At 42.2% G+C, this 19,097-nt stretch overlaps 2 protein-coding genes across 2 annotated transcripts in view; both read right to left on the reverse strand.

The window, feature by feature from the left end:
• Window positions 1-204: 204 nt before the first annotated feature.
• Window positions 205-18,554, reverse strand: LOC310985584 (fidgetin-like protein 2; the record flags this gene model as incomplete). The annotated part of the gene is made up of 2 exons (XM_083971199.1): window positions 18,344-18,554; window positions 205-1,373 (listed from the first exon to the last, which is right to left on the reverse strand). Exons 1-2 carry the CDS (start codon window positions 18,366-18,368, stop codon window positions 205-207), a joined length of 1,194 nt encoding a protein of 397 aa, XP_083827325.1. The 5' UTR covers window positions 18,369-18,554.
• slc4a8 (solute carrier family 4 member 8) overlaps window positions 18,504-19,097 on the reverse strand; it is a gene marked incomplete at both ends in the record, with an annotated part of 97,309 nt that continues 96,715 nt past the window's right edge. The window contains one exon of the mRNA XM_083971200.1: window positions 18,504-18,574. Coding sequence (XP_083827326.1) covers window positions 18,504-18,574 — 71 coding nt within the window. The remainder of the gene's footprint in view (window positions 18,575-19,097) is intronic.

Genomic DNA, 19,097 nt, shown 5'->3' on the forward strand with positions numbered 1-19,097 from the left:
CGAAAGGATGGTGTCTATCTGCTGGTCATGGACATCCATGGTCATGGATGTTGGCGTATCCCTTTAAAGTCACACAAGAACTACCAGTCTTGTGCCCTCTTGTGTTTTTGCTCGTGAACTTGTACATTTCATTGGTTACTCCCCACCAAGTCGGTCGGTCGGTCGGTTGGTTGGTTGAGGTCAGTTGGGGGGAATCGAGCGCGGTCAGCGGTTGCCGGCGGCGGCGGGGTCCTCAGATCGTGTGTGCGTTGCAGGAATCTTCATCGACATTCTCTGCTGCTGAGGAAAGTTGTGCTCCCCCGATGATGCGCCGCCGCTCTCTCCCGCCAGGCCTGATGGCGGGCTGTAGTCGCCACCGCCGCCGTACGGTGGCGACATCAGCGGCTTCCGAGGATCCGAGTCGTAGCCGTTGCCTTTGCTGTGGCCGTTGCCGTTGCCGTACTTCCTGTAGCAGCGCGACCCGTCCAGCTCCGCCGCCGCCTCCTGCCCCTCCTCCGACATCTCGAAGGCTTTTCGTTTCAGCGCCGGCGGCCCCCCGTTGCCCTCGCCGAGGCCGTGATGAGGCGCGTAGCTGTAACCGCCGCCGCCGCCGACCATGGTGGTGGGCCGCGGCGCCAGAGGGGTCGGGGCGCTGAGGTAGGAGGCACTGGGGTGGCTGGGGTATCCGGGGGTCTGCGGGGGGGGGTAACAGCCGGGGGGGTGGGGGTAGTTGTAGACAGACGCTGCTGTGCTGGCGCTGTAGGCGGGCACCAGGGTGGGCGCCGCCTGCAGCGAGTGAAGTGCTGCGCTGGGCTGAGGGCAGTATCCTGAGGGCAGGTAGGTGCTGCTGCTGTAGGCGGGGGGGTATTCCTGAGACGACGGGGGGGGCGGGGCAACAACGCCGCCACAGGAGCCGCCGGCGCTGCTGTAGCTGGGCTCCGACGCCAAGTTGCCGCTCACCACCGTCACGCTCCCTGTGGCGGGGACGCCGCCGGAGCCCAGCTTGGCGCCGGTTAACGCCTCCAGTCCGGGGTAACACTCCACGCCCCACGGCTCGGGCTCGGCCTTCAGGAACGCCGCTCCAGGCTCCAGGTAGTTACCGGCGGCAACGGTTGGGCGCTCGTAGGAAAGCTCCAGGCCCGAGTACTTCTCTGCGTAGCGTTTGAGCAGAGACGAGGCGGTGAGGGCGGATATGTCGTCGCTGGCCCAGGGGTAACCGGCGGCCGGGGCGCCGAAGCCGCGGCGAGCAGCAGCAGCAGCAGCAGCCGCCGCGGCGTAGGGGTCGTGTTTGTGGGCAGACGGCGGCGAGGTGGTGGAGGTGACGTCCAGGTGCTGCTCAGGCCACTGGGATAAGGGCGCGGCGTGCTCGGGAGACCAGTGCATCTTCAACAGACCTGCAGGAAACAAGACGAGAATCAGTTAAAGCAGAAGTAAGTGATCCGGTGGTTTTGGCTAACTTCCTGTCAGCCGATGGAGTTAGCAGTCCCCGCCCTCGTCCCTACGTCACCACATTCACGCGCATCCCTTGGCTGCACACACAGAGAGGACCGCCCCTTTATGCCGTTCTCTCTCCTCATTGGATAAAGGTTGTAGGATACAAGGAAAGTTTTCTCCTCGGCTCAGAGCAGAGCAGAGTGACTGACAGACCCGTGTTTCAGACCAAACACTCTAGAAGTGATTGCTGTCGGAAGATACAACTATTTAAGACTTAAGCTGCGTTCACACCGGACCTTTTGTTTTTAGAACGAGCGACGAGTTTACATGTTAAGTCAATGCAAACGAGCGGTGGAGCGTTTAATCGCCCAGGCGAAAAAACGCTGGGGCTCGGAGCGACAGCGACGGAGCGTCGGAGCGTTTTTTCGCTCGAGTCGCTCCCATCGCTCGAGATGAGAAATCCCAACTCTCCGGCCGTCAGTCGCTCGTCGCTCAGCTCTGATTGGCTGCCGTCCCGTCGGTGCCGGTGTAAACAGAGGCACATGGCAGTGGGCATGACGTCATCGAAGCGAAAATGCGAGTCTGTGGCTCTGTGCCAAATTGACGAGCGTCTGCACCTGAGCGACGGAGCGTTTTTTTCGGAGCGATACGAGCGACAGCGACAAAAACAAAAGGTCCGGTGTGAACACACCTTTAGCCTATATTAACACAAATATTCCGCTTACTTCTGCTTTAATTTTATTTTATTACTGTGTCATGCATACACCATATAGGCCCAGCACGCATTAGGAGGGAAGTCTCTGAAAACCAAACTACAAACACTGAAAAAAAAGACTATTTGTTATGTTATGTTTTTTCTACTTAGGTTGTTCACATTGAATGCATCTGAATATAAGTATCAATACAAGTTTGTACATAAACTCTTGTTAAAGGTATAGGGTCTGCACGTTTTGTTCGTTGCAGTTTGTAGACAAAACATTGAAACTGGGTCCCTCCTCCTCTCGTGCTAAGCTGTGTAGCCTCCTGCCCCAGACAGCAGCCGTTGTCATGACAACAAAGGAAAGGAAATACAGTTCGAGAGAAGCGCTGGAGCCGTGGGCCGATAGCCGACCGTCACCAACACCGGGAGCCTCCGGTGTTATGTTGTTATGCCGTTGTGGTGAGCTGGGAAGACGGTGTTAGCGGCGGATGCTAACCGCTACCGCTAGCCGAAGTTAGCATCGAGCTAGCTCCCCACAACGGTCCTCATACTTGTTACCAGTCGAGGCTTTAGTTGTCAGTGACGTCGGGAATCGGTCTGCAGCTCCGGCGCTTCACTCAGACTGTATTTCTTTTTCTTTGCGGTCCTGACTGCTGCTGCTGAGAGAGAGAGACGTGCTAGCACTCGTTAGCATCAGAGACAGAGCGCGGCTAGCAGCCTGAGCCTCCTACTCTGCTGCACGTAGCTTCACCTGAGCTCCGTCATTGGCTGGAGAGAAAACACCGACTCTCTCGCTCTCCACCCAGAAACGTCCACAACATAACAAAGCAAAAGACCAATGATTAAGACGGATTTCATTTGTATAAGTCTAGTGTTTATTTTTGGACACAAAACTCCAGACTCAACCTTTAAAGTTGTGATTGCTTACCCACTGAAAGTTGAAGCTAATTGTGGCAACTGACTCTAACATATTCAGTTTTCTTGGAAAAACTTTGGAAACCGATTGCCTCACTTTATCCAAGTAATAGCTTGTCTTTAGTAAGATAAATGAAGGTCTAAGAGTAGATTTACTTGGCGGCTTCAGGACACTTGGGTCAGTAGTACAGACGAGCAGTATGGAGGTATCTGGATGTTTCATAGTGTGTGTTTTGGACCATTCAAAAGTGAACTCTATCCGCCGCCATTATATGAGAATCCGTTGCCAGCTGGACCCCTCCTGGAATGACTCTGAAAGTTCTCCAAACCCTTCCTTCACTGCAAAAGCTCAAAATCTTTCCAAGAATATTTGTCTTATTTCTTGTCAAAATGTCTCATTTCTAGTTAAAACTAATCTCTTTTCACTCAAAATAAGAACCATCACCTAAAAATAATATAGATAATTTCCATTTGTATCAAACTAATTTTCAGTTGAAATAAGTAGAAAAATCTGCCAGTGAAAGGAAGTTTTTTGTGCTTGTAATAAGAAAGAAAAACTTGCTCCACTATCAGATTTTTCTACTTATTTCAAGTAAAAATCTGCTTGAAAGGAGTAAAAAGTGTCTAAAAACAAGCTACTTTTTAATGTGATGAGTCTTATTTTAAGTATAATGAGATTTGTTTTGACTAGAAATGACATTTTTGACTAGAAATAAGACAAATATTCTTGGTAAGATTTTGAGTTTTTGCAGTGTTGGCATGACAGTGAGTAGGCCTAGATGATTGGTGGAATTTTGGGTGAAGTATCCCTTTAAACAACCATTCCAGTTTTTGCTCAATATTTCAGGAAGTATTTCCTCCCTTGTCCAGTGCTGAGCCGACGCTCCTCTGCACCGTCTCGTCCACCACACAGCACAGCACAGCAGCGCAGCACAGTGGGGACAACTGTTCTAATCTTTATGTGAAGCCGCCAACAACATAGCCCCCAGCCCGGTCTCCACGGCGATAAGCCTCTATCAGCCCCTCTTCCTTTGCCTGGCTCACATTGGGGCCATTGTTGTCTCTGTGAGTCTCTTAGCCCCACAAAAGCCACCCCCACCGAGCGTGTGATCTAATTCGGCCAAAACCTCAGGGGTCTGCTGGACAAGGGGTGGGAGGTGGGGGGTAGCTACCAAACTACACACTGGACCAACACAACCAGAGAAGACTATCACAAGTGTAGCTACTGATCAGAAAACAGATTTTTTTTTTTTTTTTTGCACCGTGTTTCTGATTCTGATTCTGATTCTGCACACTGACACACAAACACACAAACCCACACACACACAGAGTAATCTGCTGGTTTAGTGGAGGTGGGCCGGTCTGTTTGAACCGGCATTAGGCCGACATTCCTGACATTGCAGAGTATTATTAAACTGTCCTGACCCCAGGCCTCGGCCAACAGCAGCAGCAGCAGCAAAACTGGACAGAGCAGCAGGAAGAAGAAAAAGACAAGAAGACCTCGATTTGACCAACAGAAAACTGGATGAACGACTCGGCGTTCATCTGCTGAAAGTTCTCTGACTCAGTTTATATAATATAATATAAATATAATAGTGTCTCTAAATATATACGTATAGTCTCTCTTGCATGAACAGGAAACACTGAGTTTTACAACAGTTGTTTCAGCATCGATCTGATCTGATCTGATCTGATCTGCCGGTGATTAATAAATATATGTCAATAAAAGGCCAGAAGGTGGTGACATGTTCAAATGTCTTGTCTTGTCCGATCAACAGTTTAAAGGGATAGTTCAACATTTTGGCAAACTGGCCCATTGCTATAATCCCTATAGTCATAGCAGTAGGTTTGTTACCTTTAATTGTCGGTGCAAGCTGTTTTTAGAACGGCGGAGCAGAGCCGTGAGCTGCTCAGAGCTACGCTACGGAGGCTCATTATGGGATTTCTTGGTTTCCTTCATCAAACTCATCAAATACACAATCCAACAACTCCACAACGCTCTGGTGGACAAGTTGTGACCTGCACATTCACCACGCTATGAGATAATAACACAACGTTATTCATGCAAAACCGCTGATGCACGTTGCCTTCAGGGACAGTTTTTCATCAAGCAGTCTCTGTATTTCCCTCTAAAACAACTCTGTCTGGTAACGTTGTGTTATTATCTCATAGCGTGGTGAATGTGCAGCTCACAACTTGTCCACCAGAGCGTTGTGGAGTTGTTGGATTGTGTATTTGATGAGTTTGATGAGGGAAACCAAGAAATCCCATGAGCCTCCGTAGCGTAGCTCTGAGCAGCTCACGGCTCTGCTCCGCCGTTCTAAAAACAGCTTGCACCGACAATTAAAGGTAACGAACCTTCTGCTATGACTATAGGGATTATGGCAATGGGCCAATTGGCCAAAATGTTGAACTATCCCTTTAAAGCCTGAAGATGTTGAATTACACGATATAAAACAAAACAAAACAAAAACTACTTTTTAAAGTAGGAAATGAGTTACCATAAAACTTTACTTGTCTATGCATCGGTTAATTGTCATCAGGAACAAATGGCAGCAGAGGTGTAACACTTTATTCATCACACACATACACACACACACACACACACACACACACACACACACACACACACACACACACACACACACACACTGGTCTGAAGGCGTCTAGATGTGGATTATGTCAGGTTGTGTGTGTGTCACATGTCCACCACCACCACCAGGACCACCATCTGGCCTCTCTAAACGCTCCACATGTTGATCCCTAAATTAAATGATCCTTCAGCCCAATAATCCCACTCATCCAATCCAGGGATCGTCGCGCTGTCGAGGCCGGAGAGAGAAAAAAATCCCTGAGCTCCAGGGAATTCTCACCCGGCGTGGAAAAACCAGAGCAGGCCACAGACTGTGTCCCATAATGTTATTATTATTCCCACTATAATCCACACACACACACACACACACACACACACACACACACACACACTGGGTCCGTTTGTTTGTTTAACTGAGGTCAGAATAAAAAAACACTGTTACATCTCAACCCCAGACCAGAGGGAGCGGATTGATTGATTGATTGATCGATCGATTACTCCTCCTCACAGTAAAGTCACCAGATCACAGCTGATCAACCACATGAATCTGGAGAAGCTGCAGATGAAGGAGCCCGAATTAAAGGAGCAATACCCCAAAAACAGTGATTGTTGTAATTAAATAATTGCACGTCTGACTGTATCTGCCACAGTCAGTGGATGTAAAACGGTTGTAGATTTCCTCACCTATACTGTATTATAGCTGTGTGCTGCAAACTAACAGGCCTCAACAAACACAATGGTCCAGGTTCAGCTGGTTGCTATGGAAACTCTCAAAAGAACAGTATGATGCCGGTTTGACCCGTAAGGAGCTGATGATGCAAGACATTACAGACACACACCGACCTCATGTGTTGATGAGTTGTCGGGGTGTAGTTTGTCCTTGAATCCTGCATCATGTTTTAGTTTCTTTTTATTTGACACTCAGATTTTTATTAATTTTTTTTACATTTAAAAGAAAAGATAGCCAATACATATTTGAATGAGGTAGCCTATTCCATTGACCATATTCACAGCGTCGCCATCTTTCCTTACGTCATCACTCGGGGTGATGCACAAACGTCCTGAGTCTGATAAACTGCTTTCCTTTCATCGCTTCCCGGTTGATACAGATTTAAGGAAGGCACGGGTTGTTAACGTATGAATGAAGGGACATCGGACCATATTTCAAAGTAAAACAACATTTGGGTTAAACTGATTTGAATTAAGTTAGCCGGCATTAGCTGCAACTGCTAACGTTAACGGTAACTTAACATCATGTTCTAGTTTTGCTGTAGGTAAAAGCTTCAGGCTCCGTATTGAAGAGATCGTGTGCAAATTATTGATCTGTGATTGGGGCTAAATGAGTAAAATTGGACTTGAACATTGTGTGAGTGTGTGTTTCATGTAAATGAGGTACACCCAGAACAGTGTAGTCCATTACACTGCAAAAACTCAAAATCTTCCCAAGAATATTTGTCTTATTTCTTGTCAAAATGTCTCATTTCTAGTCAAAACTAACTTCTTTCCACTTTAAATAAGGCTCATCACCTAAAAATTAACTTGTTTTTAGATCATTTTCACTTGTTTCAAACAAATTTTCTCTTGAAATAAGTAGGAAAATCTGCCAGTTTTTTGTGCTTGTAATAAGAAAGAAAAACTTGCTCCACTATCAGATTTTTCTACTAATTTCAAGTGAAAATAGGCTCGAAATAAGTAAATTTTTTCTAAAAACAAGCTACTTTTTATGTATGTATATGTATAAATATACTTATTTTAGGTATAATGAGATTTGTTTTGACTAGAAATAAGACAAATATTCTTGGTAAGATTGTGAGTTTTTGCAGTGTACAACAACAGTCCAACAACCTGAAACGAATCAAATGATCAGTTCTGTTGAGTTGTGTTTTTCTTTTTACAGTGTTCACAGAGAAACAGATCAGAGAATAAATCCTTATTTCACAGTTGTTTCCTGTCAGGCTCACTGAGCTCTGCAGCTCTGCAGCTCTTTCCAAATTCATTACATTCATCTAATCAAACATGCACAGACTTCCTTGACACCATCAGACTGGCTGCAGAAACAAAACTGGAACAACCAAACATGAATGTGAGGAGAATCCAACAAAAACCTTGTGACAGTGTCTACACATCCATTAAACTCTGCACACAGACATTCATTCCCATTCTCATCAGTCTGATACTCACTGGTCATGCTGATTGCAGGCATGAGCCAATCGTTTCCCCGCTTTGTCTCTTTTAATCTACTCCTGCTCGCACCCCGTCTTCAGCAGATGGTCTATAATCTATCCAAGACATATCTGAGCGCATGCAGTTACTTAATCTATCTACAGCGTCTGGAATCCTCATCAAAAACTCAGCGGAGGAATGTAGCAGGAAAACTGGGGGAACGGGAAATCGCTCGGAGAAGAAGAGGAAGAGGAAGAAGAAGAGCCGGACGGGTTAAAGGAGCAGACTGAGGAGGAAAAACCAGACTAATGAAGGATTAGAGCACACAGGGCTTATGGAAGTGTCAGTGCTCAGTGACAATCTGACAGTCATGGAGAAGAATTAAAGAGCTTCTTACTCTTTATCCTTCCCTCTTTACTGGAGCGTTCAAGCCACACAACAACAATGTGTACACTGCAAAAACTAAAATATCTTACCAAGAATATTTGTCTTATTTCTAGTCAAAATGTAATTTCTAGTCAAAACAAATCTCATTATGCTTAAAACAAGACTCATCACATTAAAGGGATAGTTCACCCTAGAATGATATTTCGCTCATTATCTACTCACCCTCATGTTGACTAAGGGCTGGAAGAATTTCCAGAGTCCACCGTCCCTTCTCTGAGTTACAGGGGGTCTTGGCGTCGCAGTGCATTTCAATGCAACGGTTGCAAAGGGACACCAGAGCTCTTCGTAAAAAAACACACACAAAAAAACATCCAAATACCTCCATGATGCTCGTATGTAATGTCCGTCTTGTGCTGAAGCCCCAAATTGCGTAATTGTCCCGAAAAAAATTAAATAAGTCTATATTTTAAGCTTGTTTGTAGCGGAAGCTTCTCGAAGCTCCTCTTCCTGGTCCGTCCAAATCTCGCGTGATTCGCAGTAACCGCACTGACGCCGGCGCAAATCACGCGAGATTTGGACGGACCAGGAAGAGAAGCTTCGAGAAGCTTCCGCTACAAACAAGCTTAAAATATAGACTTATTTAATTTTTTTCGGGACAATTACGCAATTTGGGGCTTCAGCACAAGACGGACATTACATACGAGCATCATGGAGGTATTTGGATGTTTTTTTGTGTGTGTTTTTTTACGAAGAGCTCTGGTGTCCCTTTGCAACCGTTGCATTGAAATGCACTGCGACGCCAAGACCCCCTGTAACTCAGAGAAGGGACGGTGGACTCTGGAAATTCTTCCAGCCCTTAGTCAACATGAGGGGTGAGTAGATAATGAGCGAAATATCATTCTAGGGTGAACTATCCCTTTAAAAAGCAGCTTGTTTTTAGACACTTTTCAATTCTTTTCAAGCAGATTTTCACTTGAAATAAGTAGAAAAATCTGACAGTGGAGCAAGTTTTTCTTTCTTTTTACAAGCACAAAAAAGATTTTTCTACTTATTTCAAGTGAAAATTTGTTTCAAACAAGTGACAATGATCTAAAAACAAGTTAATTTTTAGGTGATGAGTCTTATTTTAAGTGGAAAGAGATTAGTTTTGACTAGAAATGAGACATTTTGACAAGAAATAAGACAAATATTCTTGGAAAGATTTTGAGTTTTTGCAGTGTATTTGTCATAAGGTCTAATGCATGTAAAGCTGGAAACTATAAACTTCCACCTTCTCTCTTTTTTAAGGATAGGAAGACGGTGCCACTCTATAGATCTATTTGTACACTTTTAAATCAGAAAAAGATCAAATAATACTTCCAGATATCTTCATTTTTTTCAACATTTCTACTGCTGTGCAACAATATTTTCAAGCTGTCAGTTTTAAACCTATTTGAGTAGATTCAAGCTTTTCAATTCTTTTATACTATTCTTCATCAATTCAAGTAATTGCCTCCAATTTCATACATCCTCTGTCTTACATCTTCTACTTTTACTCTTCAGATATTGTTTCATTTGTATTAGTAATGGTTCAAAAATGCTTTCAAGCTGTCCGTTTTAAATAAATCTCAGAAGACTTCAGCCTTTCAATTTCTTCATACTGATCTTCAACAATCCAAGTAATTTCCAACCATTTCATAACCTCCGTCTTACATCTTCTACCTTTACTCTTCAGATATTGTTTCATCTATATTAGTAATGGTTTAACAATGTTTCCAAGTGGCCAGTTTTAAATATATATGAGCATACTTCAGCTTTCCAATTACTTCGTACAAAGCTTCAACGAATTCAACTCATTTCAAACCATTTCATTCAGCCTCCTTCTTACATGTTTTAGTTTTACTGTTCAGATATTGTTTTATATTTTCAAGATTGCTTCAGCAGTTTCTTCACTTATTTCAGCATTGTTTCAACAATTTATTCAGCTCATTCAGCTTCCAGCTTTCAGCATTCACTCGTATTTCCTTCAGGAAATGCATTCTCTTATAGATAAATGTCTGGTAAGGTCTATATCTAAAGCTGGAAACTATATAAACTTCCACCTTCTCTCTTTTTTAAGGATAGGAAGACGGTGCCACTCTATATATCTATTTGTACATTTTTAAATCAGAAAAATATCAAATAATACTAAACCAGATATCTTCATGTTCCTGCAGCAGAAGTTCCGTCATGTTTTCTTTTCTTTTATTGGGTTTAAGGACAGTTCACACTTGCATTAATCATTTCCAAAAACAAAGGAAGTGTGCACCAGCTTTAGCAGGAAGCTACTCTCCATCTGTTGTCCTCACATAAATCACAAAGTAGGGACAACATTATGCATGATTCATTCATAAAAAGAACTATAGGACTGGCCTAATAAAAAAAAAAAACATAAAAATTGCACTGAATAACAGTCGTAGTATGACAATTGCATAGATTATCTATCTAATGTATGATGTTTTTAAGGAAATGTGGATTTCTGGGGCTGATTAAAAAAAAACAACCTCTTCCTGTTCCTAAGTGCTGTAGCTTCAGACATCTGTGTTAAAGTGCGGACATCAGGGAGCAGGTTGGGTCGGGTTGGGGGGTATTAGGAGGGATGAGTGAGGGAGCCCCAAACCCTAATCTGGTATCTGATGTTGGAAAACACCCCTTCATTCTTGGCCATGCTTGGCTTATCAAGGGGGTAAAGATGAGCACTAAGCCGGCTCGCTGCGATGACAGCTTCCCTTAATCATTGTGATTATCATACTGTCGTCGACCAGCAGCAGCAGCAGCAGCAGCAGCAGCAGCAGCAGCAGCAGCTCAGAGACAGAGAAGATCTTTGTATCAGCAGATGTTCACAGAAATATATCTAATGCAGCTCTGGTGGTGCAGCATCAACAACCACAGCAGCTTCTTATAACTTTGATTTCAGTCCAGATCAACATGAACCACCGGGTTCTCGTCTCTTTATCCTGCATTTTGGTAAAAACCCATCTGCTTCCACTGAGGAGGAGCTGCATGTTGCAAAAAAAAAATTAACTTGTTTTAAGATAATTTCCACTCGTTTCAAACTAATTTTCACTTGAAATAAGTAGAAAAAACTGCCAGTGAAAGCAAGTTTTTTGTGCTTGTAATAAGAAAGAAAAACTTTTCTACTTATTTCAAGTGAAAATATGCTTGAAAGAAGTAAAAAGTGTCTAAAAACAAGCTACTTTTTTATGTATAACTGTATATGTATATGTATAAATATACTTATTTTAGGTATAATGAGATTTGTTTTAACTAGAACTGAGACATTTTGACTAGAAATAAGACAAATATTCTTGGTAAGATTTTGGGTTTTTGCAGTGTACAACAACAGTCCAACAACTTCAAACTAATCAAATGATCGGTTCTGTTGAGTTGTGTTTTTCTTTTTACAGTGTTCACAGAGAAACACATCAGAGAATAAATCCTTATTCCACAGTTGTTTCCTGTCAGTTCTCTGCAGCTCTGTGAAGCTTTCCAAATTCATTACATTCATCTAATCAAACACGCACAGACTTCCTCGATGCTGGCTGCAGAAACAAAACTGGAACAACTGAACATAAATGTGAGGAGAATCCAACAAAAACCTTGTGGTGATGGTGGTGATGCAGCATCAACAACCACAGCAGCTTCTTATAACTTTGATTTCAGTCCAGATCAACATGAACCTCCAAGTTCCCGTCTCTTTATCCTGCATTTTGGTAAAAAAAACCAAAAAAAAAAACCCATCTGCTTCCACTGAGGAGCTGCTGCATGTTGCATGTTCTCTCTGCAGCTTGACTCCCTTTTATCTTCCTCTCTCTGGACTTTGTAAGAAAAAAAATCCAGTATGAGCTCATTTAAAGTGATTATCCACCTATGATGTATCGTTGTTGACTATGGAGAGCAGCTGGAGATAGTTTGAATGTTAAACCGACACAGAAACACGAGTCTGCTTCGACTTAATTCCCGTCTAAAATGTGTAATTCATACAATTCTAGTCCTTCGGTCAGTGCGTTTCAAACTGTTTTTATCTAGTTGATATTGGTTTACTTGGCGTGCACACTGCAGTACTACACAATAACACACTTCTGATGTCGATCTGGATGTGCAACAAACATTTGAACCAATGCAAACCCTGCAGAGATAAACGACAGCTTTGTTCAATACCCCACATTTTAAACCAAAATAAGACACATCTGTCCACAGCTGCAGCTCTGACTGGTCAGTAATGTCACACTTACACCTCAACTTCATTTCTTTACACACAATAACAATAAGTGTTGTCAAAATATGTTTTAACTTCCAATAAAGAAGCTGATTTGTGTAGATTTATAGATAAGAACACAATCACATGAGAAGAGGAGGAGATAAAACGTCCAGAATCAAATCAAATCCAAATTTGAGGCAGGAGGAGCAGAGACGTGAACGTGAACACAGCCACAGCTGCATGATGATCCTCCACATGTTGTCATCATTACACACAGTCACATACATGATGTGTTTACATACTTGAGGAGGTGCGTGTCAGCTACAGCTTCCTGGAAACTGGTAGAAACACCACGGTCGCACTGCAAAAACTCAAAATCTTACCAAGAATATTTGTCTTATTTCTTGTCAAAATGTCTCATTTCTAGTCAAAACTAAACTTTTTCCACTTCAAATAACACTCATCACCTAAAAATTAACTTGTTTTTAGATCATTTTACTTCTTTCAAGCCTATTTTCACTTGAAATAAGTAGAAAAATCTGACAGTGGAGCAAGTTTTTCTTTCTTATTACAAGCACAAAAAACTTCCTTTCACTGGCAGATTTTTCTACTTATTTCAAATGAAAATGTGTTTGAAACAAAGTGGAAATGATCTAAAAACAAGTTAATTTTTAGGTGATGAGTCTTATTTGAAGTGAAAAGAGGTTAGTTTTAACTAGAAATTAGACATTTTGACAAGAAATAAGACAAATGTGTTTTTGCAGTGCACCTACAGCAGCAGCAGCTACACAACATGAATAAACCAGAAGAAGGAAACCCACTCTCTTCTCCTCCTCCTCCTCCTGTCTGTGGATGCTACGCGGCCACACAGTGTGATTCTTGTAAACAGCGGTCTGATCGATCCAAGGACTAAATTTGACCCTCACCGCTCCCTGTCCGACCGCCCACATGCAGCTGCTGTAACCTCTGCTGACTGATAAACCTCCTTATCAACGCTCAATTCAGGAAAACAACAGCAATAACTGCTGCTGCTGCTGCTATTCAGGGTTTCTGGAAAACACGATTATGCAAGTCATGGTTTTTTTTGTGTGTGTGCAGGCCAGTGTGTGTGTGTGTGTGTGTGTGTGTGTGTGTGTGTGTGTGTGTGTGTGTGTGTGTGTGTGTGTGTGTGTGTGTGTGTGTGCGTGCAGGCCGGTCGGTGTGACTCGTGGTCGACTGCATGGTCAGTCTGAGTAATTAGAGGTTAATTAGATGAAAGTCCATGTGGGGGAAGGGAGCGGCCTGCAGTGGGATTTGAGGCCGACTGCTCCTCTGTCAGTGCCTTTTTTACTCCACTCACAATAAACAAAGACTTACATTTCCCAAGGACGGACACACACACACACACACATACACACACAACACACACAACTAGGGATGTCACAATTACTTGTTTTCACAATTAATCGCGGTATTAAACCGTTGTATGAACCGTGGTATCGGCAGATGTGCACCAAAGTAAAGGTAAATGCACAGATACTGGTCCAGTACGTAACATTGAATTGGTAGAAATTTAAATGCTAGAGACGGTATCATTTGTAATAATAATAATAAAAAAAGATTAAAATTAACTTAATTAATTGATGATTTACACTGCAAAAACTCAAAATCTTTCCAAGAATATTTGTCTTATTTCTTGTCCAATTGTCTCGTTTCTAGTCAAAACTAAACTCTTTCCACTTAAAATAAGACTCATCACCTAGAAATTAACTTGTTTTTAGATCATTTTCACTTGTTTCAAACTAATTTTCACTTGAAATAAGTAGAAAAATCTGCCAGTGAAAGCAAGTTTTATGTGCTTGTAATAAGAAAGAAAAACTTGCTCCACTATCAGATTATTTTAAGTGAAAATCTGCTTTAAAGAAGTAAAAAGTGTCTAAAAACGAGCTGCTTTTAATGTGATGAGTCTTATTTTAAGTAGAATGAGATTTGTTTTGACTAGAAATAAGACAAATATTCTTGGTAAGGGTTTGAGTTTTTGCAGTGTATATATTTCAAACACTGACTATTTGATTTTGAAATTAATTGATGCATAATAATCGTGATAATCGTAATACCGTGATTATTTCTCTGACAATAATCATCATACCTAGAAAATCTGTAACACAAGACAACACGTATACACACACACACAGATTGCGGTCTTAGTGTAGCAGTGTGGAGCTTCAGCTGGCCGACAGCCACAGAGTCTCTGGTCATCCATGGGATGAGTCAGGCTGCAGGAATGTCAGGAATCTAACCTGAGATCTATTTACAAAGCACATATCCTCTCCATACGCTCGACACACACACACACACACACACACACACACACACACACACACACACACACACACACACACACACACACACACACACACACACACACACACACACACACACACACACACACTGTCCACTCCCAGGCTGGTGCGAGCATATAAGCGAGTGAGAGAGAGTGAGAGAGCTCATGGTTACTTACAGTGCTGATAAATGACCCAATCAGCTGTTTGCACATTAGGAGGTGATTTGTATTAGTTAAGGTTAATTCACACCACGGCGCCGAGATCAATACACTACACACAACACAACGCAACACAACACAACACAACACAACACAACACGACACAGCAGAGGGGAAAAGGTTGGATATGAATAAACATGAAGCGTGAAGTCACATCACCCAGCTGTGTGTGTGTGTGTGTGTGTGTGTGTGTGTGTGTGTGTGTGTGTGTGTGTGCTGCTTGCTCAGAGAGTAAATGAGGGTTAGATTGTTATGTAAGCAGGGACCAGAGTCCAAAATGCTGCACATAGGAGGAGAAACCCCCTCCCCCCTCCTCCTGCACAGACCACCAGGCCACATGTCAGTCAGCCAATCACCACTGTACGTTATCTGAGTAAAACCTGCACAACACACACACTCAGTTTATTTCACCTCTTATTTTATCTCATGCTTGTTCACTGCTTTCTTCATTTTTTGTCTTAATTGCTTCATTATCTCAATTATACACTGCAAAAACTCAAAATCTTTCCAAGAATATTATTTGTCTTATTTCTTGTCAAAATGTCTAATTTCTAGTCAAAACTAATCTCTTTCCACTAAAAATTAACTTGTTTTTAGATCATTTTCACTTGTTTCAAACACATTTTCACTTGAAATAAGTAGAAAAATCTGCCAGTGAAAGCAAGTTTTTTGTGCTTATAATAAGGAAGAAAAACTTGCTCCACTATCAGATTTTTCTACTTGTTTCCATTGAAAATATGCTTGAAAGAAGTAAAAAGTGTGTAAAAACAAGCTACTTTTTAATGTGAGGAGTCTTGTTTTAAGTATAATGAGATTAGTTTTGACTAGAAATGACATTTTGACTAAAAATAAGACAAATATTCTTGGTAAGATATTAGATTTTTTTTGCAGTGCAATTCCAGTTTTCTTTTTTTTTCGTTTTTACTTCACTTTCATTCTGATTTTTCTGATTCTGATTTCCTCTTTTCAACACCACAACCCCCAGTCCTCCCTCTCTCCCTCCCTTCCTTCCTTCTCTCTGTGCTGTAGTAAAGACAGGACTGTGTGTCCAACCCTGTGTGGTCAGTTTTACCCTCCCCCACTCCTCCTTTAGCTCACACACACCCTAACACACACACACACACACACACACACACACACACACACACACACACACACACACACACACACACACACACACACACACACACACACACACGTGGCCTGGCCCCCTTCTTTTGCTTATTGTGTCCACTCATATATCAGGCTGCAGCTGACCAGTCGGCTCCATCTGCCCTTCGCTTTGCTCTTTCTCCGTCGCTCCACCTCGTCTTCACTATCACACCTAACACTCTGCAGTCTGCTTAATGAGCATTTGTGATTGCTGGTAAAAGCAACTAATATGTGTGTGTGTCTCTCTCTGTGTGTGTGTGTGTGTTGTTGGACTAATGAGAGGCTGTTGACACCAGGTTACAAAAGGATCTGGAGCTTTTAGTCGGTTTCACCAAACAGCTCGTTCCTCCTCTGCCCCTTAAGTCGCACGCTGTCATCATTAGAGCCAATAACGAGGTGTGGATGACTGGGATTGTGTGTTTACATGTGTGTGTGTGCTTCTCTGTGTGAGTGCTTCTGTGTGTGTGTGTGATCTGATCCTACGTATGATTCCCTGCAGCTCAGGTTTCTGTGGAATCAGAAATCTAACGTGACTCTGTGAATCTTTTTGAAGGAGGAATGTGACACACGCTCGTTACTTCAGCTTCTGTCTGCTCAGAAAGCCTCAGGAATGTTTCTCTTTAGACGTTCGTCGTCGACTCGTCGTTGTGCGTCTTTGTACTTTTTGTGCCTTTTGCTCTTTAAAATACAAAAATGCACGTAGATGTGGAAGACGTAGTAGAAGTAAATCCCTGCTGCATTATTCCAATCAGGTTAGCGTTGTAATCCTGTTAAAGCCCGGCCTAATCAATAGCACCACTCAATCAATATAAGCATATTCATCAGGCTGGATAGCAACCTCTCATCATTAGCATATATACTAACTGGGACTGTGCTGTGATGTGTCAGTGTCACTGAGATTTATGGGATTTAATTAATCTGCTTTTACACATTGACACACAAAAAGCTGCCAAGTTGTTTTAAGGCAGCGAGAGAGTTAACAGATTCTTACATACGCTTTTATTTTGACACACACTTTTTCACCTTAAACGATGAAGTTATGTCCCAGATTCCTGAGGTTTTATGTTGTAATGTGTGATGATACTGTAACACAACACACATCGACATGTTGTGTGTGTTTCTACTAGAAGATGTTCACATGGACGAGAAGGAACAGACGCTGGACACTTTCTGTGAAATTCCTCAATGCAAAGCTTTTAGAAACTCAGCTGTTAAAGCCATTAGCATATCTGCCTTCTCAACATGACTTCTCCCCCAGTTGTCCAGCCCTTCGCTTCCTTCTACACAACCACAGGAGGAGATGAGTCCTGGACAAAAGAGGAGCCCAAAGAAAAAAGACGAATAACACTGCAAAAACTCAATATCTTACCAAGAATATTTGTCTTATTTCTAGTCAAAACAAATCTCATTATACCTAAAATAAGACTCATCACATAAAAAAGTAGCTTGTTTTAGACACTTTTGACTTTTTTCAAGCAGATTTTCAATGGAAATAAGTAGAAAAATCTGATAGTGGAGCAAGTTTTTCTTCCTTTTTACAAACACAAAAAACCTGCTTTCACTGGCAGGTTGTTCTACTTATTTCAAGTGAAAATTTGTTTGAAACAAATGAAAATGATCTAAAAACAAGTTAATTTTTAGGTGACGAGTCTTATTTTAAGTGGAAAGAGATTAGTTTTGACTAGAAATGAGACATTTTGACAAGAAATAAGACAAATATTCTTGGTAAGATTTAGAGTTTTTGCAGTGAAGAAGAAGAAGAAGAAGGTGTACAGGAAAACAAACTCCAGCTCATACACAACACTGCAAAAACTCAAAATCTTTCCAAGAATATTTGTCTTATTTCTTGTCAAAATGTCTCATTTCTAGTCAGAACTAAACTCTTTCCACTTAAAATAAGACTCATCACCTAAAAATTAACTTGTTTTTAGATCATTTTCACTTGTTTCAAACAAATTTTCACTTGAAATAAGTAGAAAAATCTGCCAGTGAATGGAAGTTTTTTGTGCTTGTAATAAGAAAGAAAAACTTGCTCCACTATCAGATTTTTCTACTTATTTCCATTGAAAATCTGCTTGAAAGAAATAAAAAAGTGTCTTAAAACAAGCTACTTTTTAATGTGATGAGTCTTATTTTAACTATAATGAGATTAGTTTTGACTAGAAATGCCATTTTGACTAGAAATAAGACAAATATTCTTGGTAAGACATTAGCTTTTTTTTGTTGCAGTGAACAATAATGAAACCGGAGCAGACTTACTGTATGGGGTGACAGGACTGAGCATTCTGCAGCCCCTGCCCCCCAGGTGTGAAGCGAGGAGAAGAGCGGCTCCACTGGGTGCTAGTGGGGGCCCAGCTGCCTGCGGGGGGGCCTGGCTCTCCTGCTGCTGCTGCTGGTCGTCGCTGCTGCTGCTGCTCGGCTACTGGCTAGCCTCCTGCTCCCCTCCATGGTTCATCTCACACCGGCAACACCACTCCGACACACTGCCACCTGAAGAACACACACGTATCACACATTTAGATTCACTTATGAGAAGTAATGAAATGTAGGCTATAATGTGCAAATAATGAAACACAAGTTGTTTATTATATGTTAAAAGGTACATTGTGTAGGAATTCCTCCCATCTAGCGTTGTGGTTGTATAACGCAAGCAACTCAGTCGTATTTTTCATGCTGCATTCACCTGAAATTGGGCAGACAGCAGACGGACGACAGCCGCTGCAGCCTCCTCAGTGTTATAACCTCTGGTCCTATACTAGATAATAATAATAACTTATATTCATAGCGCCTTTCAAAAAACCTAAGGTCGCTTTACAGTGGAAAAAATAAGCAAAAAATGCAATAAACAGTAATAACTCAAAGATGGCCGACACTCATCACACCACCTGACAACAACAAAACACAAATGTCTCTTTTAAAGGTACATTGTGTAGGAATTCCTCCCATCTAGCGTTGTGGTTGTATATCACAAGCATAGACTGTAAAAAGAATGGACGTAGCGTCCGTGACGTCC

The sequence above is a fragment of the Trachurus trachurus genome (assembly GCF_905171665.1).
Source record: "Trachurus trachurus genome assembly, chromosome: 5".
Lineage (NCBI taxonomy): Eukaryota > Metazoa > Chordata > Actinopteri > Carangiformes > Carangidae > Trachurus > Trachurus trachurus.